At 41.3% G+C, this 19,630-nt stretch overlaps 1 protein-coding gene across 14 annotated transcripts in view; it reads right to left on the bottom strand.

The window, feature by feature from the left end:
* Positions 1-19,630, bottom strand: part of APBB2 (amyloid beta precursor protein binding family B member 2) — a 291,641-nt gene that overhangs the window by 51,430 nt on the left and 220,581 nt on the right. For all 14 annotated transcript variants that reach the window (XM_039541016.1, XM_039541019.1, XM_039541018.1 and 11 more), the window contains one exon: positions 16,177-16,304. In XM_039541016.1, the coding sequence (XP_039396950.1) occupies positions 16,177-16,304 (128 nt within the window). The remainder of the gene's footprint in view (positions 1-16,176; positions 16,305-19,630) is intronic.

Below are 19,630 nucleotides of genomic sequence, written 5' to 3'. Positions count from 1 at the left end.
ATGAAAATTGGTTTGCAACTTCCGAACATCTTGTCAAAAGTACCTCTTGGCCAGGGGAGCATGTGTTGATATGGGAGATGTCGGGTATCATGGTCTTTGTACCTTCTGTCACTTACTGGGTGGTTCATAAGAGCATTGGTGGTAAAATGCTTGTGGCCAACGTATAGGGAGATCTCCCCAGCCTGAGTCCAACTGAGGTCTCATTGCTTGCTCCACGTGATGTTTCTTAAGCCAGAGTTCTTGTGCCTACAAGTCCAGATGGGAAAGGAGTGACAGATATTGCACTTAGCAGAGATAGGAGCTTCTCAGAGACAGTAAAGGCAGTACTGATGATTGTTACTAAATGAGAAAGAGCAGGGACAAGAGACAGTTTTTAAAGCCTGGTGTCCTGGGCATAATCTAAGTCCCATACCGGGGTGGTTAAGAAGTTCCATCTATTACTAAATATAGTACAAAAAGGACTAACACTAACTATACTGAGGTAAAATAGCTGTTTAAAACTTTGCATGCACCGTTGTTGTAGCCATGTTGGTTCCAGGATATTAGAGAGACAACATGGGTAAGGTAGTCTTTTATTAGACCAATTTCTGTTGATAAGGGAGACAAGATTTCGAGCTTATATAGACCTCTTCTTCAGTTTGTTTAAAACAGCTTGTTTAAAACTCTGAAATATTTACAGACTTGAAGATAAAAAGGAGAAGCTCTGGACACAGGGAGGATGCTGATTCAGGCCATGTGGTGGTAAGAAGGAACTAGAGAGGCAGTGGGTCCACACCACGCCCTTGTACCCCTGACACAGAACATGAGAAGAGCAAGGTTGAACGTGCAGGCACAGACCAATGGACACTACTTGCAAGAATTCACCGGTCTCAGACACATGGAAAGCATGTGTACCCACAGTGCAATGCAGATAGAGACCAGCACTTGAGGAAGAATTTGCCTTTTTTTATTTTTAAATGAAAGCTGATATTTTCACACAGCCACTTGCCTTCAGGAGCTGGTGCTTTAAGAAAAGATACCAAATATCACAAGAGTCCCAACAAAATCATGCAAGCTGGCAACATTCAGTGTCTGCAGCCCATGACTTTGTTACATACTCCTTCCTACGGCATGAACAAAAACTAGCAAAGATGAAACAGATCAAGTCATACTGCCCTATCTCCTTATTAAACTGAGACATTAGCATCGTGGCTGAAACACAGGTCCCAAGACTGAAGATGCATTGTAGCATGGGCAAAGCTAAGGCGATCCATAACAAGCAAGCCTGCAGCAGGTAATGGGTGACATTGTCTGCTGCATTCCAACCTCCTTGCGGAGCACAAAGCCCAAACCAGCCAAATCTGGCCAGCTGAGAAAGCTTCAGAACTGGGGGAGCTTGAGAGCTGGCAGAGAGTCCGCATACTCAATGCTGGTGAACAAGGTGCACTAGGGTATATCAGAAGTGTGGAGAGAGAACACTTTGCTCTAGCTATCCCCAGCTAGCATGTGGCATAGTCTGTCCAATCTCCCCCCCCCCCCCCGCCCCCGGTTGCTGTATTCTATGCTAGGGCTGTTGTTGGGGCTTAGCCAAACAGAAAACCAGAAAGCGGATACTTGGCACAGCAGAAAATCCGGGCAAGAGTCTGCACACCGGACAATAATGGCTGTTCTAGCTGACTTGCTAGTTATGTTATCATTGGATAAGGAGGCATCCTTTGCCTAGGTAGAGTAAATCAACTTCTCTGTAGAACATAGAAAACTCAGAATAGGGCCACGTTTCCGAAAATGGGTCAGTAATATATTCCTATCCAATAGTTAAGGTTTTAATAAATGCCTGAAAATCAAAAGGATTTACTCCAGAAAGGAAGTTCAAAATATCATGTCACCCATAACTTTGCTCCCGGCAATGGAGTCTTCAGTTCAAACAAAAAAATAAAGGGAAGCACTATCAACAGATAAGTCCCTAAAGGCAAACCTCCTGCACTCGTGCAAAGAGCTCAGTAAAATCTTAAGGTTTCATACATATTTTGACAAAAATTAAAGCTAGATTATGTGGACAAGGGACCTGGAAGGGTGCTGTAGTTTTATCTGTTTGAATGTTAGCTAAGTGGTATTTTATGTCTTTATGTTGCAAAGGATTCAGAGTTTCTTAGTAGATGGACAGGGAGTTATTCTATAAAAATTATATTGTAACACAATGTCATGCTACAGTTGAGCTGTGGGCCCAGACTTGCAGGTCTGCTCTATGTCTAAAACAAAACACTTTCAAAATGTATCCCAGCCACCTCACTAATGGAATTTAAGCACCATTTCCTCTCCCAGGAAACAATGGCTATCTTCTTTTAAACACAAAAAGGTGATCTAGAGAGCAATTATTTACTCCTCTAGTAAAAGACGACAAAAATTTACAAAAATGAGTATTTTCCCTACCTAAATCATTTATTTCACAGTTCCAGGTACTGCCTATCTGTTTCTCAGATGAGTTTTTCATAGGTATGCTTGCAGAAATTTGTTTAGCTTCTTAACACAGGGCACAAAAGAACAGGTGAGAACTAAATCGCAGTAAAAGGAGAAAGATAGGTGGTGTGGCTTTGCAATTCAAAAATCAACCCTGTACGACTTAGCAAATTGAACTAGCCTGATCTCAAAGACCTTTGAAAAATACTGAATACTGCTCACAGAGTTATCCTCAGGGAGATACCGCCTAGATAAACATTTACCACTGTCCCAGACACTGCTATTAGTCAATAACAAATGTTCTACACCAGAAGTGCCAACTTAAACAAGATGTAGCTGTCAAAGGGCAGCCCGGCTTGGCATGCCCTCCTCTTGCAGGCTGCAGTATGACAGCACACCTGCCTGGACCTTCCTTCTCAGGTGACCCAACAACTTAACTTCAGGCTTTCTTGTCACAAAGCTACCCATCCTTAGGGCTGGTTTATTACAACAACATAGTCCAAATAATTCATAACAAAAGTCCCAAACGTGTGGTCCATTTCTCATCCCAGCATAGTCATTACAACTCAAGACATCTTGTACCTCGATGCCCCACATACTGGTGCCTTCGACCATGCCCAGACTCTGACAGTCCTCTCCTGTCCTTATACTGGAATAGCCATCCCAGCCCTTCCCAGCAGGAATCTCCACAGCTTCTGTACTGGGAACATCCTTGCTGGGGGGCACCCCTCTTCCTGGGCCTCTCACATTTTCACTGGGTCCAGCTTTCTGGTCCTGCAGATGTCAGTGTGTAAACTCCTCTGCTGCTCCCTTGTCCTCAGCCCTCTCTGGCCCTGGCTCTCTGCCAGTCAGCAAACCTCTCTTGTTGTTCTCCTGCCTTCTCCCAGGAATCACCTTCTATTTCTTTCCGGGACTTCCAGAATCCCCTGATCTCTGGCAGCGATCATCTGCCTTTCCTGACTGAACTAGTCTGCTCTGACTCAGGGGGAGTCCCTCTCACTGGGTCTCTCCCTGATCCTTTACAACCCTTTGTGCTGGCCTGCCCTCTTAATTGGCTAAATAGGAACACCTGCTCTGGCACAAAAGTTGGACCTACTTCATTTACTGGCACCAACCATCCTCTTCTTAGGCACCGGTGACGGGGGGCGGTGCCGGGCAGAACCTGGTGCCAGGGGTGTGCTGTGCACCCAGGCCGAGGTGCTGGGGGAAGAGTCTGTCCGGGAAGGCTTGGATGTCAGGTGAACAGCAGCCTCTATGAGAAGGGCCCTTAAACGAACATCTTGCTCTGAGTTCTGGGACGAAAGTTCTTAGCGATGCGACACTTGTCCTTCACATGTGATTCTCTCATGCACTTGAGGAAGCTGCTATGGAGGTCATTAACAGGCATCGGCCTGTTGCAGTCAGAGCAGGGCTTAAAACCCAGAGACTGGGCTTGCCCCACCTGAGGCAAAGTCCCCACTGGGTCTCTATCTCTAACTACACTACTTAACAACTGCTTACTAACTAACTACAGTAAACAAACTATTTACAAGGCCTTAAGGCTCGAAGACTGAAGTAGAACAACTGCTAACTCTTGCAAGGCAAGGGAAAGGTGCTCCGACTAACCACCATGGGCGGTAAGTAAGAAGGAACTGAGAGGATGTAGGGCTGGCAGTCCCTAATATATCGATGCATGAGCGTGGCACTCAAAAGGGCGCCACAGCCGACCCTATAGATACCGCTAAGGCAAAAATCTCCAACAGCCACACACGTGGGCATGCACCTAGAATGGAACTGACATGAGCAAGCACTCGAAGAAGAAGTGAAAAGTAGATATGGTTTCCTCCATATTTGCAGCACTTCCTACTGCTTACTCTATAGGGAATATCTAGAGAATACTGAGAATAGCTCTATTTGAAGTGATTGTTAAGTTTTTAAGGACAGCCACTGTATCACTGGTACAGAACTTAACTTAACCATTTGGTTATACTTCATAGTTTTTTAAAAATTTCAGTATAGTGACAACCCGACAACCACATCCCCATTTCTTCCCCCACTCTACTACCTTTTGACCCATCTAGATTGTCTACCTATTCCTCCTTTCTGAAGTGCTCTGTTCCATCCTTTTTTCCAAAACTCATTCACCACTCTCATCCCACTTCTCTCCCGCCATTATATCCTCCTTACCATTGCTAAAAACAAAGTTACCTTATTTTGCTGCTACAGTATTTGTAAGGATGTTGTTTGTGTGTAAGCCACGTCCTTGTTACCATAGATCTATGGTTCCATAGGCTAGGATTTTCCCTAGACATGCACTTCATTCTGGAACATCAGTAAGAAGGGAAAGCCCTGATCCACAGAGACTGAGATAGAGTGACACACCAGGCTCACATGTAAAGATGTACTGGTAGGTAAGTGTACATTTTAATACATCTGACATACTTACATTTTCTTTTGGTGGTGGCATCAGGCAGAAAGGACTGAAGGCTTGTCTACACCACAAAGTTGCACCACTAAAACTTAAGGTGTGAATTTAAACCGATATAGGTAAGCCAGTGCAAAAGGCTGTGTGGACACTTTCATTTTGGTATAAGGATGGCTTATTTTGGTTTAGCTTAAGTCATTAAGGAACAAGTTTAACTAAACTAAGGGTACGTCCATACTACCTGCCCGGGTCGGCGGGTAGCGATCGACTTCTCGGAGTTCGATATATCGCGTCTCATCTAGACGCGATATATCGAACTCCGAACGCGCTCCCGTCGACTCCGGAACTCCACCACCGCAAATGGCGGTGGTGGAGTCGACGGGGGAGCCGCGGACTTAGATCCCGTGCCGTCAAGACGGGTAAGTAGTTCGAACTTAGGTAGTTCGAGTTCAGCTACGCTATTCGCGTAGCTGAACTTGCGTACCTTGGTTCGAACCCGCCCCCCCAGTGTAGACCAGGCCTAAAATAAACCACTCAAACCAGAATAAGAACAGACACACAGCCTTTTGCACCAGTTTAATTAAATTGGTTTAAAAACTGATCCAGGTTACACCAATGCAGCTTTCTCATATAGACAATTCCTCAGAAATGACTTTATTAACAAGAGAGGGGAAGTGCTTTGGAAGTACCCAGATATGCAGCTGCACTGGGGAAAAGGAGAAGAGAGAAGATGGCTATTTCTCACCAGGAATATCAAAACCAAATCAACTGCACTCCCATTGAGAATGTGGCTCAGAAAAGCCAGAAAGGTCCCCTTCCTTCAATACAATCTCTACCCTATGCCCTATTAGCATGATGCCTGTTTTGTCCTTACTCCGAGGTTACGAGGGCCTAAGGGATTGAGTAATACTGATTAATGGTGTATCACGTTTGGAAGATTCAAGCTATAATTACACACTCTTAGAACTGGTATTATCTTTTCAAAAGAGCCAGGTGCACAAACCCTGCTCAAATCTACTTCATTTTCAACCCTTCTTGGTCAAGTAATTTAATTCAAAATACTAAATTTATAATTCATAATCTAATATAGCTTGATTAGCTTCCATCTCTCCTGGTATTTAAAGCCCTTTATGGGATTAGCCCTAGGAGAGCCCTGAGAGATCATAACACCAGGACACCAGAAATATAGATAAAGTTTTATAATGTTTCAACCAGTATTTTAAAGGGATGCTGATAAACTTGAGAGGCCCCAAGATATTCTTATCTGAAAAATATATAAAGCGCTGTAAAATGGCATTCTAAACCATTCTCTAGCTCTAAAGATTTACACTCTATTGTTTGTACCTGGAGTATTTTATAGCAAGGGGGAACAAAGCATCACAATTGTAGTGGGAGACCCAAACTCCACAATGCTCGTGTAGGCTGATCGGTGTCTCTTTTATTGGTTTAAGGCCACATACCCCTCCCAAAATATCTCATGTTGTGTTGGGTAGTGAAGAGAATGGGAGGCGCTTCACCGTGGTTCAAACCAAGTAGTGTCCATCAGGCAGTCTCTATCTGGGAATATGATTACTTCATCCACTGAACTCCTGCAGCTTCCAGCCACGTCAGTGTGGAAGCTCCCCTGAGACTTTTTTCTTCTTCCAATGTAGTTTTCTTTTCCCCAGATACCTTTCAAGAGTATCTCAACTCTCTTTACCTTGACAGTGCACTCAAATCTAAAAATAAAATATTTATTAGGGCTGTCAGGCGATTAAAAAAATTAACCGTGATTAATCGCACTGTTAAAAAATAATAGAATATCATTTATTTTATATATTTTGGATGTTTACTACATTTTCAAATATATTAATTTCAATTACAACACAAAATACAAAGTGAACAGTGCTCACCTTATATTAATTTTTTATTACAAATATTTGCACTGTAAAAAACATTTTTTTTTCATTTCACCTCATACAAGTACTGTAGTGCAATCTCTTTATCATGAAAGTTGAACTTACAAATGTAGAATCATGTACAAAAAACCTGCATTCAAAAATAAAACAATATAAAACTTTAGAGCCTACAAGTCCACGCAGTTCTATTTCTTGGTCAGCCAATCGCTCAGACAAACAAGGTTGGTTACAATTTGCAGGAGATAATGCTGCCTGCTTCTTGTTTACAATGTCACCTGAAAGTGAGAACAGGCATTCGCATGGCACTGTTGTAGCTGGCATCGCAAGATATTTACATGCCAGATGTGCTAAAGATTCATAAGTCCCTTCATGCTTCAACCACCATTCCTGAGGACATGCTTCCATGCTGATGATGGGTTCTGCTTGATAACGATCCAAAGCAGACATGTTCATTTTCATCCTCTGAGTCAGATGCCACCAGCAGAAGGTTGATTTTCTTTTTTGGTGGTTTGGGTTCTGTAGTTTCTGCATCAGAGTATTGCTCTTTTAAGACTTCTGAAAGCATGCTCCGCCCCTCGTCCCTCTCAGATTTTGGATGGCACTTCAGATTCTTAAACCTTCGGTCAAGTGCTGTAGCTATTTTTAGAAATCTCATATCTGTACCTTCTTTGCATTTTGTCAAATCTGCTGTGAAAGTGTTCTTAAAATGAACATGTGCTGGGTCATCATCCGAGACTGCTATAACATGAAATATAAGCAGAATGCGGGTAAAACAGAGCCAGAGACATACAATTCTTCCCCAAAGAGTTCAGTCATACATTTAATTAACACGTTGTTTTTTTAATGAGCGTCATCAGCATGGAAGCATGTCCTCTGGAATGGTGGCCGAAGCATGAAGGGGCATACGAATGTTTAGCATATCTGGCATGTAAATACCTTGCAGCGCTGGCTACAAAAGTGCCATGTGAACGCCTGTTCTCACTTTCAGATGACACTGTAAATAAGAAGAAGGCAGCAGTATCTCCCGTCAATGTAAATAAACTTGTTTGTCTTAGCAGTTAGCAGACTAAGAAGTAGGACTGAGTGGACTTCTAGCCTCTAAGGTTTTGCTCTGTTTTGTTTTTGAGTGCAGTTATGTAACCAAAAAAAAATAAAATCTGCCTTTGTAAATTACACTTTCACGATAAAAAGATTGCACTTCAGTACTTGTATGCGGTGAACTGAAAAATACTATTTCTTTTGTTTATCATTTTTACAGTGCATATATTTGTAATAAAAAATAATATGAAGTGAGCACTATGCACTTTATATTCTGTTTTGTAATTGAAATCAATATTAAAAATGTAGAAAAACATCCAAAAATATTTAACAAATTTCAGTTGGTATTCTATTGTTATAAGTGTGATTAATCGCGATTAATTTTAAAAATCATGATTAAATTTTCTGAGTTCATTGTGTGAGTTAACTTCGATTAATTGACAGCCCTAATATTTAATAAACTATAGTGCTGTCATTTGCGCCAAAATTTTCAAACCTGAGTGCCTAAAGTCAGGCTCCTAAATCTGTATTGAGGCATCTGCTTTTCAAAGGTAGCGAACTCCCACAAATCCCACTGAGGTTAACGGGCATTGCAGGTACTCCACACTTCAGAAAAATCAGGCATTGTTATTTAGTTGCCTAAATAGGGATATAGGGTTCTATTTTTAAGGCACCCAGGTTTTGAAAATTTGGGCCACTGGGATTTATTCCATCTCATTTATGTTTTTATTGTTCTAAATGTTTTTCCAGTTTTCCTACCTTCCCCCAACCCTAGTAATTTCTTCCCTACCTGTTTCTCTAGAGCAGTGGTTCTCAACCTATTTACCATTGTGGGCCGCATCCAAATACTACCCGTATGGCCCTGAGGATGTCACATGGGCCACAGCTCTGTGCTGAGGTGGAGAACCACTGCTCTAAGGCTATGTTTCGGGCACTTACCTTTCACCACTGTTACTACCTCTGTTCTTAGTGAGTTATTTTGATTCAGAGTGTCTCCCTCGATCCCCTTTACTGCCTGCCTGCCTCTTTTCCCAACAGCATGTTTCTAAGTAGGCTAGATCTCATCATCTTTGTTTCCATGTACCCCGTTCTCATGTTTTTAATCTGTCTAGCATCTTTCCTTTCTGTGACAGTCTTTATACTTCCTAGTCTCTCTTTCCCAGCTGTGTGCACCAAAAAACAACTCAGATGATGAAAGCAGCCAACATTAAGAGAACAATGGTTGTGGAAAATGTAGGATATTTCCCCATTGTGACACACTAATTGGCAAAATATCAGTAGGGCATGTGAGGGAGCATAATTATATTACCTTCTATGTACTTAAACAGTATTGCAGCTTCTATCACTATAGGATCTGAATGACTCCCAAGCATTTAAAAATAAAACACCAACAATCATCACTCTCTCTTCATTCCTAGCTTGTCACAACAATAACTCAATAAATGTAAAAGCAACAAAGAATCCTGTGGCACCTTATAGACTAACAGACGTTTTGCAGCATGAGCTTTCGTGGGTGAATACCCACTTCTTCGGATGCAAGGGAATGTACAGGCTTTTCTGTTTGTTTTGTGTGTGAGTGATCAAGTCATTGGCTGAAAGCTCAATTGAAGACATTAGTTTTACATCTAGTTCTGAGTGCAGTGAGCCCTACGATTAATCTAATCTCTTGTGGGAGTCGGTTCTATGAACAGTTCCTGTGAAAGTTCTGCTTCCAGCATGCCTGAACTTCTCCCTGTTGGCTGACAGTGGCGTTCTTCAGGTGAAACATAGCTGTCGTATGAAGTCATGGTCACAGAGGGAGTTATGATCTCTCAGGTTGCTAGGACTAGTCCCATAAAGGGCTTTAAATACCACAAGAGAGCCTTTGAACCTGACTCCTCAGTGAATGGGGAGCAGCAAAGAGAGGAGAGAATCGGGGGAAATGTGTTACTACGTGGCTGGGCTGCTGCCTTTTGTACCAGATGGAAATTTATGTTAATAAAGCACAGAAGATAAAGGAGTGCAGCTGTGTGAGAATGTGAATTTTGATCCAGGTAGGAAACTCTCCTACTTGCTCAATTATTTCTCCTGCTAATCTCCATGTGCTGCCCCTTTACCATTCTACTAAACCCGAAATTGCCAGCAGTGGCAATGAATACGTACTGGTAACATAAAATCATGCCACTCACAAGTTAAAGGAGTCACATTTCACAGTTCTAGGAGGCTTACGCTTTCACAGTTGTGATATCGAAGCTCTGAAACAGGGCACTTTTTAAAGTGAGGAAAAGTACAAGTCAAGGTTCACTGTTTTTAAGCACTGACTGCAGTATGTACAGTACATGAAGTGAAGTTAAACATACGACTGTGATTTGCAGGCTTACCTCATATATCACAATCCCACCCCCCAACAATGAGCTGTTCTTTACTGCCTTGAAACCAAACAAAACTGAAGTGACATTTAAGATTTTCCTTATTTTTTAATATTTCCTGCTGTGATTCTCAATCATGCTGCCAGGACAAAGGGAGATGTAATGGATGACTAAGAAAAATGGGTTTCACCCTGAAAATTATGTGTATCTTTCATGCGTATGAAACCGAAAATAGGACAAGAGGAAAGACATATACACATTACTTTCTTTTTGCTCTCATAATTATCACAAAGTCATAGCACTCTGATGTGTGTATGTAATCAAATACAAGCAGCAAAGAGTCCTGTGGCACCTTATAGACTAACAGATGTATTGGAGCATGAGCTTTCGTGGGTGAATACCCACTTCGTCGGATGCATGTGCCACAGGACTCTTTGCTGCTTTTACAGATCCAGACTAACACGGCTACCCCTCTGATACTTGTAATCAAATACAGTAGCTCACAGTCACAGCATAGTACATATGTATTTGTACACACACACACACACACACACACCCCTACCTCTCTTATAGGAACTCGTTTGGTTAACCACTTTATAAAAGGTAGAATAGTCTTTCTTAAGGTTAGATTACTTCACCAGAAATTATTAGTGTCACACCATGATTAACTGAAGGCAAGAAAATCACTTTTCAACATATAAAATAATCACACAGTTTAAGTCAGCAAAATGGCCAAGTAAATCCTGAAGCTTTTCCTTATCACAGAACTGTATTAAAAAGAAATTAACTCTAGCGGTCAAGTTAATAGCGTTGCGTATGGAGAGAATTATTAGAGTCTCCCAGAAGACTCTTCTGCCTGAGGTGAGCTAGCAGACATATCCTCAGATTAAACTTTCATCAGCAGATCTCTATATTTCATCAATCTTTCATTACCGCACAGTTTAGAAAATCACCAGTCAGGTATCATTAGAAAACCTTTCATCTTTCCAACACAAAATCCAACCAAATTACTACAAGGAAAATACTGTTAAAAACGAGGACCTGGAGAGAGCAATGACGTTTAAATAGCTCAATATGCAAAATGTTTCTGTATTGTTCTAAATGATCACTTCCTTTCACAACAAACAGAAGAGAATATGTGTACTATGGATGGCACTACAGGATTTGGAAAGCAAGTCATTACTGTGTATTAATATATTAACAACATCCACGTGCAACAAGATTATATCAGAGCATTTCATGCCAGAAGTAATGATTTTACAGACTTCCTTAAAATTAATCCACACAGGACACACAAAAGAGATAATGCATTTGTGTGTCTCCTAATCTCTCTCTCTCTGTTTTCTCTGATGAGGGCAGCTTCTCCCTCTACCTGTACGCAAGGAGTCCTCTGACTTCACCCTGTTGAGGACCAAACAGACTACTTGCCAGGATGAGCTCACGCCTGCACTTACCTTTATATACAAAAGGGCAGGGGAGTGACATCCAATTGAATACAGAGATGTGCATCTCAGGGACCACAGGTTGCAGTATGTTCCAGTTATATCCAAGTGTCCTGCGTCTAACTGTGACCCACACACTTGACCTCTCTAACTTAGGAGTCCAGCCATAGCTCAAGTTCTCTCTTGTCACAAATGCCCCTTCTCTGGCTACTGGGGCTTGCTCAGCAAACCTTGCATTATTTATGCTGTCCTTCAAAGAACATTCAGTGCATGGAGCCTCCATAACCCCCAAATTCTCACTGTAATTTTGGCGATTCATAGCTGTAATTTTGCTCATGCTGCTTTGTTTTGAAAAAAAATTACCTGCTAATTAACAGCACATACTGTATTAGTTTATTTATAGGCAATGGTTGTATTGTTTGTTCTAGAACCCTCTCTAATCCAATAGATGCATAAAAATTTAAACAAACTTAATTTGAGAAAAATGTAGGTAAGCTCAAGGTCTAAACACCTGAAGGAAGAAGACTTTGTACAGTATTTAAAATACGTCTAGCCTCTTTACCAAGATTCATACAAGGGAAAGAAAAAACCTGAAGGCTCTGGAAGAGAAATGACTTTTGATGAAAAAGCGTAGCTCATAGCATAGTAAATCTGAAAGGGACATTTTTGTACGTGACAGCAAATGAGATACTGTGGGCTATTTTTAGTTCCATGTTTATATATTAAAGCTTCAATAATCCTGTTTTCTCCTTGCTGTTATCAACAGCGACGAATCAGAAAAAGTAATTTATTGTGCAAACAAGAAACACTCAATTATAATACAAAACAGCCAAGTTTCTCTTCTGATGTTAAGGAGAGAAAATTGGTTTAATCATCTCTGACATGGTTTTCTGTATTGCTGATGTCACAAATAAAGTCACTTTTCAGCAGGAGGCAGCACAGACATTACTTTACTTAAAGATTAACTAAGATCTGTATTTTATTATCTATGGCAAATAAACATTTCTTATCATGGGTAGATGAGAGTAATGAGGCTTTGTGCAGGAGCCTCCAGTGGGGAGGGATAGCTCAGTGGTTTGAGCATTGGCCTGCTAAACCCAGGGTTGTGAGTTCAATCCTTGAGGAGGCCACTTAGGGATCTGGGGCAAAAATTGGTCCTGCTAGTGAAGGCAGGGGGCTGGACTCAATGACCTTTCGAGGTCCCTTCCAGTTCTAGGAGATTGGTATATCTCCAATTATAACAAAAAAAAAAACAAACTGGGCAGGGCTGGAATTCAGCCCCTAGGCAGGACATGGTACTGCAATGGGCTGGGATTGCAGTTACTGCCCCTATATGCCTCCTGCGTGGAGGGTTTTGTATCAGTGGCCTCTCCTCCAGGTCATCCCCAATGAGCCCATCTGCACTGACCTATTTGGATCAGATATGGAGACCACCTGCTCTGCACTTGCATACTCGCGCTTTCTCTCACCTCTCCCACCCATTAGTGGCTTACATGGTACAGTGTGGCTCATGCATGCCTCTCTACCCCTGGAGAAATTTCATCCAGCAGCACGTGAACTTTCTCAACATTGCAGTGAGCAAAATGGGTACAACTGTCTTAAAGGATTCCAAATAACTAACTATAACTACTAGGCGTAATAACGTCGTTATATACATCACAAATGTTGGCTATTTCTGAAACCTGATAAATCTATGACTAGTGGGTATCTAGTATGGTGTATTGGAGTTTAATAATTTGTGGACAAATATCACAACAATATAATTTTATCATGCAGAGAATCTGAAATATTTGAAAACAAAAAGGTAACAGAAAAGCAAACTGTCTTCTCAAATTCTGTAAATAAATCATTTGGGTATGCAGTAAAAGCCTTTCTCTGTCCTTCAGACATTTGTTATAATGTACTTTTATTGTTCAACTGTACCATATCAAAATGTCCCCAAAGATGCTCCATTTTCTAACCAAAGAAAGCTACTAGAAAATCTGACTTGAAGCAAAATGTGAAATGGGTTCATTTTCTCAAGCAAAGAAAGCACTTTAATATTTTATTCATGAGAAGTTAAAACCTCTTTGCTTCCCAGCATTTCAGATTGGATTTGTCCTTGTAAATCTCTCAAAAATCTGAACCAAAGAAACTAAAAATGCAACAAAAAATACCTGTCATTCAGAGGAATGAATGGCTCAGGGGGATGATATTGGGTCACAAAAACATTCACTTCAAGGTCACTGGTTCAAATATGGACCAGGTCTGTGTTGACCAAAAGTCAAAACCATCCAACTGGCTATTTGGCAGCTTTATGTGAAATGAGTAAGGGGTTTCAGTGATGGAGTTTCTGCATCATAAAAGCCTAAGTGCTACAGGTGGCCTCGGCAAGGTTCCAAAAGAGAGGCTGTGGATGGTGGAGCCTGACCTACTTAGTCACTCTCTTAAAGTGATCCCTTCAGGCCAAGCTTGAAGCACATTGATAGGGCAGATAAGCCTTGGCTTTCATTGCTGCCACCTGATTAATCAGAAGGCTTCAGTTTTCAGTGTTATCAATCTAGCACCTTTTGAAAGTATTCATTCTAACTCAGGACTTTCCTTTTGCCAAGAAAGACTAACAGACATTTCGCTAACCCTGAAAGCCAACATGCTGATGTGACATGTATTAGAAATGTACAGTAGGTCAAACAGCTTGTTTTACATCTGACAGGGTGCAACAATACAATAGCCAGCAAAAAAACAGCTCAAGAGTTCTCTGAGCTACCAGGCACAACCACTCTGAATTCCCTATTAGAACTTATTACAAATTCAATTTACTGCCATTCCTTTTGGGAGAGAGAACACAAACCATTTTAATAGTTATATTTCTGCAGCAATGCCACATGAAAAGGAAACATATCTGTGCCAGTGGCAAGGCTGAAAAAAACAAAGAGAGACAAAAGTGGACGGGCTGGGGATGAGCACAAAGTATGAAGCAAAAGATAGCTAAGTCCCTGACTCAGTAAGGCACTAAGTACATGTTTAAGTCTATCCCACTTCAGGAAAGCACTTGAGCATACGCTTAACTTGACTTCAGTGGGAACTAAACACATATTTAAATGCATTCCTGAATCAAAGTCTTTAAAAACACCAGCGGGGGAAAACAAGTTTACTTTCTACTTTTATCAACTGTAATGTACCAGGAAGTGGAAACGGAACTATGTAAATACTTTCTTTACAATATATTGGTGAAATGTATACCCTGCAAGATAAATACGCTAAGGACATTTGAAAAATTATCCCTTGATTTTGCACATGCAAACAATTATTTCCACATCTAATTCACGTAATTTAGTACTTAACTACAGGAACTCCTCACTTAACGTTGTAGTTATGTTCCTGGAAAATGCAATTTTAAGCAAAACAGTGTTAAGCAAATCCAATTTCCCTATAAGAATTAATGTAAATGAGGGGGTTAGATTCCAGGGAATTTTTTTCACCAGACAGATGAAAGACTATATTATATACTGTATATATATATATATACACACAGGCAGTATAAGTTTTAAACAAACAATTTAATACTGGTACACAGTGATGATGATTGTGAAGCTTGGTTGAGGTGGAGGAGTCAGAGGGTGGGATATTTCCCAAGGAATGCCTTACTGCTAAATGAACTAGCAATTGACTGAGCCCTCAAGGGTTAACTCTCACAACACTTTACAAGGCAGCAGGAAAGGAGGGAGGACAGACAGACATACACACCCTGTGTGTGAGAGAAAAAATGCACATTTCCCCTTTAAGTAGCTGACCCCAGGCTTAAGTACACTGCCTGTTAATTAAATCAGCTTGCTGAGACCTGGGACGGCAGCTACTGCCTAGAAGCTCCCTCCCTCCGTCTGTGTCCCCCCTGCTCTATGGAAGATGGGGTAAGCGGGGTGCAGGAGCAGGGGGGAGGGAGAGACACCCTCACATTAGCCGCCCTTTTCCCCGCTCCCCCCATACAGCAAACAGGAGTCTCTAGGAGCAGCTCCAAGGCAGAGGGCAGGAGCAGCACATGGCAGTGGGGAGAAGGACAGCTGATAGGGGGAGCTGCTGGGGAGCTGCTGGTCCACCCTGGTTCCAACCACCCACCAGCTAGCTGCAATGGGCTGCTTTTCCTGCAAGCAGTGGACAAAACAGGCAGCTGCCAAAACATTAGAAGGGAGCATTTCACAACTTTAAATGAGCATGTTCCCTAATTGAGCAACAACTTAACATCGAAACAATGTTCACTGGGACGACTTTAAGTGAGAAGTTCCTGTACCTGATCAGCAAGCATAAACAGGTTCATTCTTTGTGAACATAAAAGTTGCATAAACAACTTTACAGGCCAAGTTGAGGCCCTTTGAATATCTTATCCAAATATCATTTTGCAAAATGTGCTATAAGGAGGTCTGAAAAAGAAAGGGGTGTGTTGGTTTTTTAAAGTAATTTACCTAACAAATATAATGAATATAAATACTCCCATAGTTACTGGAACATAATCACACAATAAAATGGCTATTAGTGATGCTTCACTTGGCCAGCATATATACACCCAGCATATATACACATTAGTCGATTTCAACAGCACAAAGCAACAAAGATTTAGGAGATTGTAAACTCACCGTCCATTGTCACGACCCACTCCCCAGACTCTGATGCTCACAATAGGCTGAGAATGAAGAATGGTGTGATCCATGGGGTCAACCAAATTTAGCATGTCGTTCTCCAGTATAAGGTACATGTCTTTTCCCTATAATTCAAAACAAATAAAAAATTATAAAATGTATTCTTCATCCAAAGTAAATCAGCTCAAAACTCAAGATGTGTCTGTTTTCTTTATTTGCATTGTTAAATATCATTGAGTCATTTGATTGACTCAAGGTTTCAATTTATTCTGAGTGCATTTGAAAACAAGCTGACTTCTTGTTTAAAAAGGTCCAAGGTAACATTTTGCTTTACTTATTTTTTTTAAATAAATGAAACTGGAGAAAATAATAGTTTTCCATTTGTAAAATGTAATTGGTTTTATTGGCTCGGTATAATTAATAACAATCTTAAAGTCACGTGTATTGAATATCTGAATGTCATAAGTTTTTTGGTTATTCGTTTCCCTGAAAAAAAATTAATCATCATAAAATACAAGACAATACTTAATATTAAAACCTTAGCAACAAACAACAAAACCAGTAACCTTTTAAGGAGGAGAAACACATCAAATGATACAATGGGCCATGCTTTCTTTTCCTCAGCTTCCACTTCACAGTTAAAAGGGCTATTGGAGAGGATGGCACTGAGGCTGAACCCTATCCCCACTGAAGTCAGTGGGAGTTTTGCCATTGACTTCAACGGAGCCAGGATTTCATCCTGTCTTTCGGCTTGTGAGTATTTGCATTTTTCTTGGTTGAAGATTCTAAGAAAAGGAACCACTTTTTTGTGATATTCTTCCCTTTGATGACAATTTAGGAATGATAATTCTTTCTATTATTAGTACTCTCTATATCCTAGCCACCTCTGCCCTAATATCAGGTCGTTCTGTCTTTTAAGCTTCCCAGAGAGAAGTACACACTGCAGCCAAAGGAGGCTCGGAAATCAGTTTCTCTCATCTGATTTGGTATATCTTCTCAAACAGTAATCCAAGGAGAATTGCAGGACCCCATGGAAATGATTCTGGAGTTACTTAAGACAAAATATTGATCAAAAAGGGATGGACTGTGGGGGGGTCCCCACTTAGTAAAGGAGAATTTGTTTCTCCACTCTTGAGACACCATAAGGTAATAATAATTGGAGATATACCAATCTCCTAGAACTGGAAGGGACCTTGAAAGGTCATTGAGTCCAGTCCCCTGCCTTCACTAGCAGGACCAAGTACTGATTTTTGCCCCAGATCCCTAAGTGGCCCCCTCAAGGACTGAACTCACAACCCTTGCTTTAGCAGGCCAATGCTCAAACTGCTGAGCTATCCCTCCCCCCATATGCCTTTCAGAGTGGAAAGAATCTGATCACATACTGACAAAGGATTTAGAAATTACTCTCTTATTTTTAAAAGCAACAAAGAATCCTGTGGCACCTTATAGACTAACAGACGTTTTGCAGCATTGGTGGAAATTTCCAGGGGCAGGTTTATATATGCAAGCAAGAAGCAAGCTAGAGATAACGAGGTTAGTTCAATCAGGGAGGATGAGGCCCTGTTCTAGCAGTTGAGGTGTGAAAACCAAGGGAGGAGAAACTGGTTCTGTAATTGGCAAGCCATTCACAGTCTTTGTTTAATCCTGAGCTGATGGTGTCAAATTTGCAGATGAACTGGAGCTCAGCAGTTTCTCTTTGAAGTCTGGTCCTGAAGTTTTTTTGCTGCAGGATGGCCACCTTAAGATCTGCTATTGTGTGGCCAGGGAGGTTGAAGTGTTCTCCTACAGGTTTTTGTATATTGCCATTCCTAATATCTGATTTGTGTCCATTTATCCTTTTCCTTAGAGACTGTCCAGTTTGGCCGATGTACATAGCAGAGGGGCATTGCTGGCATATGATGGCATATATTACATTGGTGGACGTGCAGGTGAATGAACCGGTGATGGTGTGGCTGATCTGGTTAGGTCCTGTGATGGTGTTGCTGGTGTAGATATGTGGGCAGAGTTGGCATCGAGGTTTGTTGCATGGGTTGGTTCCTGAGCTAGCTTTCAGCTTAATTTTTTGCTGTACATATTCTGAATTCCTTCCGATTTCCCTCCAATTTGTTGACATCTTTCTGTCTTCATTTCAGCTCCCTCCTTTAAACATGCTTCTTCCATACAACCTATCAGTGCTCTGCCAACCAAGAAGTGTTGTTACAAGAATTTCTTCTGAAGTAAGTGGGAATCTATTTACTCCTCTGTGTCTGAATTGTATTTCTTGTCCGTTTAGATTGACTCTATGGGACTACTCATGTGAATAAGATGAGAAGAATATGGTACTAACTCAGTAATTTGTGACTCAACTTCCTTTAGCACCCTCCTCCTGAAAAGATAGATTTTTTTATGATAGTAAGATAAAGTCTTTTACAAAGCACAGCCTATCATAAGACACTTAACTTGTCATCCTGATACACATGAAAGTTATTAAATTGCTGACTGTATCATGTCAATGCCTACTTGAGACTCGGTTGGTGAATTATGGTCTCAACCAGCTGAAGAGACATTTGGAGCTGTGAAGAGATGTTTAGCTCTGGGTTCCATACACACATATTTTAAACACATTAAAGTTTTCAATTTGAAAAGATATTTAACATTCAAAATAACTTAAAACAAATAAATCTACAAACTTTCCAAAGCTATAAATTAAGCCATGTTTATTTTAATTTTTGTGTTCTAAATACCTCCATACTTCCAAACTCCACTCTGAAATCTCTGTGCTTTATTCTGGTCATAACCAGGGGAGAGAACACAGGCCTTAATGCCATAACAGTGGCTTGGGATGAAAAAACTGTTACCTATCTTTCGTAACTGTTGTTCTTTGAGATGTGTAGTTCATGTCCATTACATTCCAGGTGTGCGAGTGCCCACATGTGTTGCTGTCGGAGATTTTTGCCTTAGCGGTGTCCGTAGGGTCAGCTGTGGCACCCCCTTGAGTGCCGCGCTCATGCATTGGTATATCAGGCACCGCTGGTCCTACACCCTCTCAGTTCCTTCTTGCTGGCAACTCCGACAGAGGGGCAGGAGGGTGGGTAATGGAATGGACATGAGCAACACATCTCGAAGAACAACAGTTACGAAAAGTTCAGAGTTCATAGTTGTGCAGCTTGCAACACTGCTCTGCCAAAGCCAGCATCATCTCGAGCTTGCTCAGTAAGTACATAATGAGATGTGAACGTGCAGACAGATGACAGGTAGCAGCCCTACAGCTCTCTTGGATTGGTGCCTGCCACTGATGATGCTTGCACACTGGTCGAGTGTGCCGTCACGATTTCCGGCGGAGGCACTTTTGCCAGCTAATAGCAATAGCGGATGCAGGCCATGATCCAGGATGAAATCTTTTGAGCAGACACTGGGCAACCTTTCATTCTGTCTGCCACCGCAACGAACAACTGCGTTGACTTACAGAATG

This window comes from Mauremys reevesii, linkage group 5, assembly GCF_016161935.1.
Source record: "Mauremys reevesii isolate NIE-2019 linkage group 5, ASM1616193v1, whole genome shotgun sequence".
NCBI lineage: Eukaryota > Metazoa > Chordata > Testudines > Geoemydidae > Mauremys > Mauremys reevesii.
Note: the sequence above shows the minus strand (reverse complement) of the source record. Positions and strands in the feature narration are given on the sequence as shown.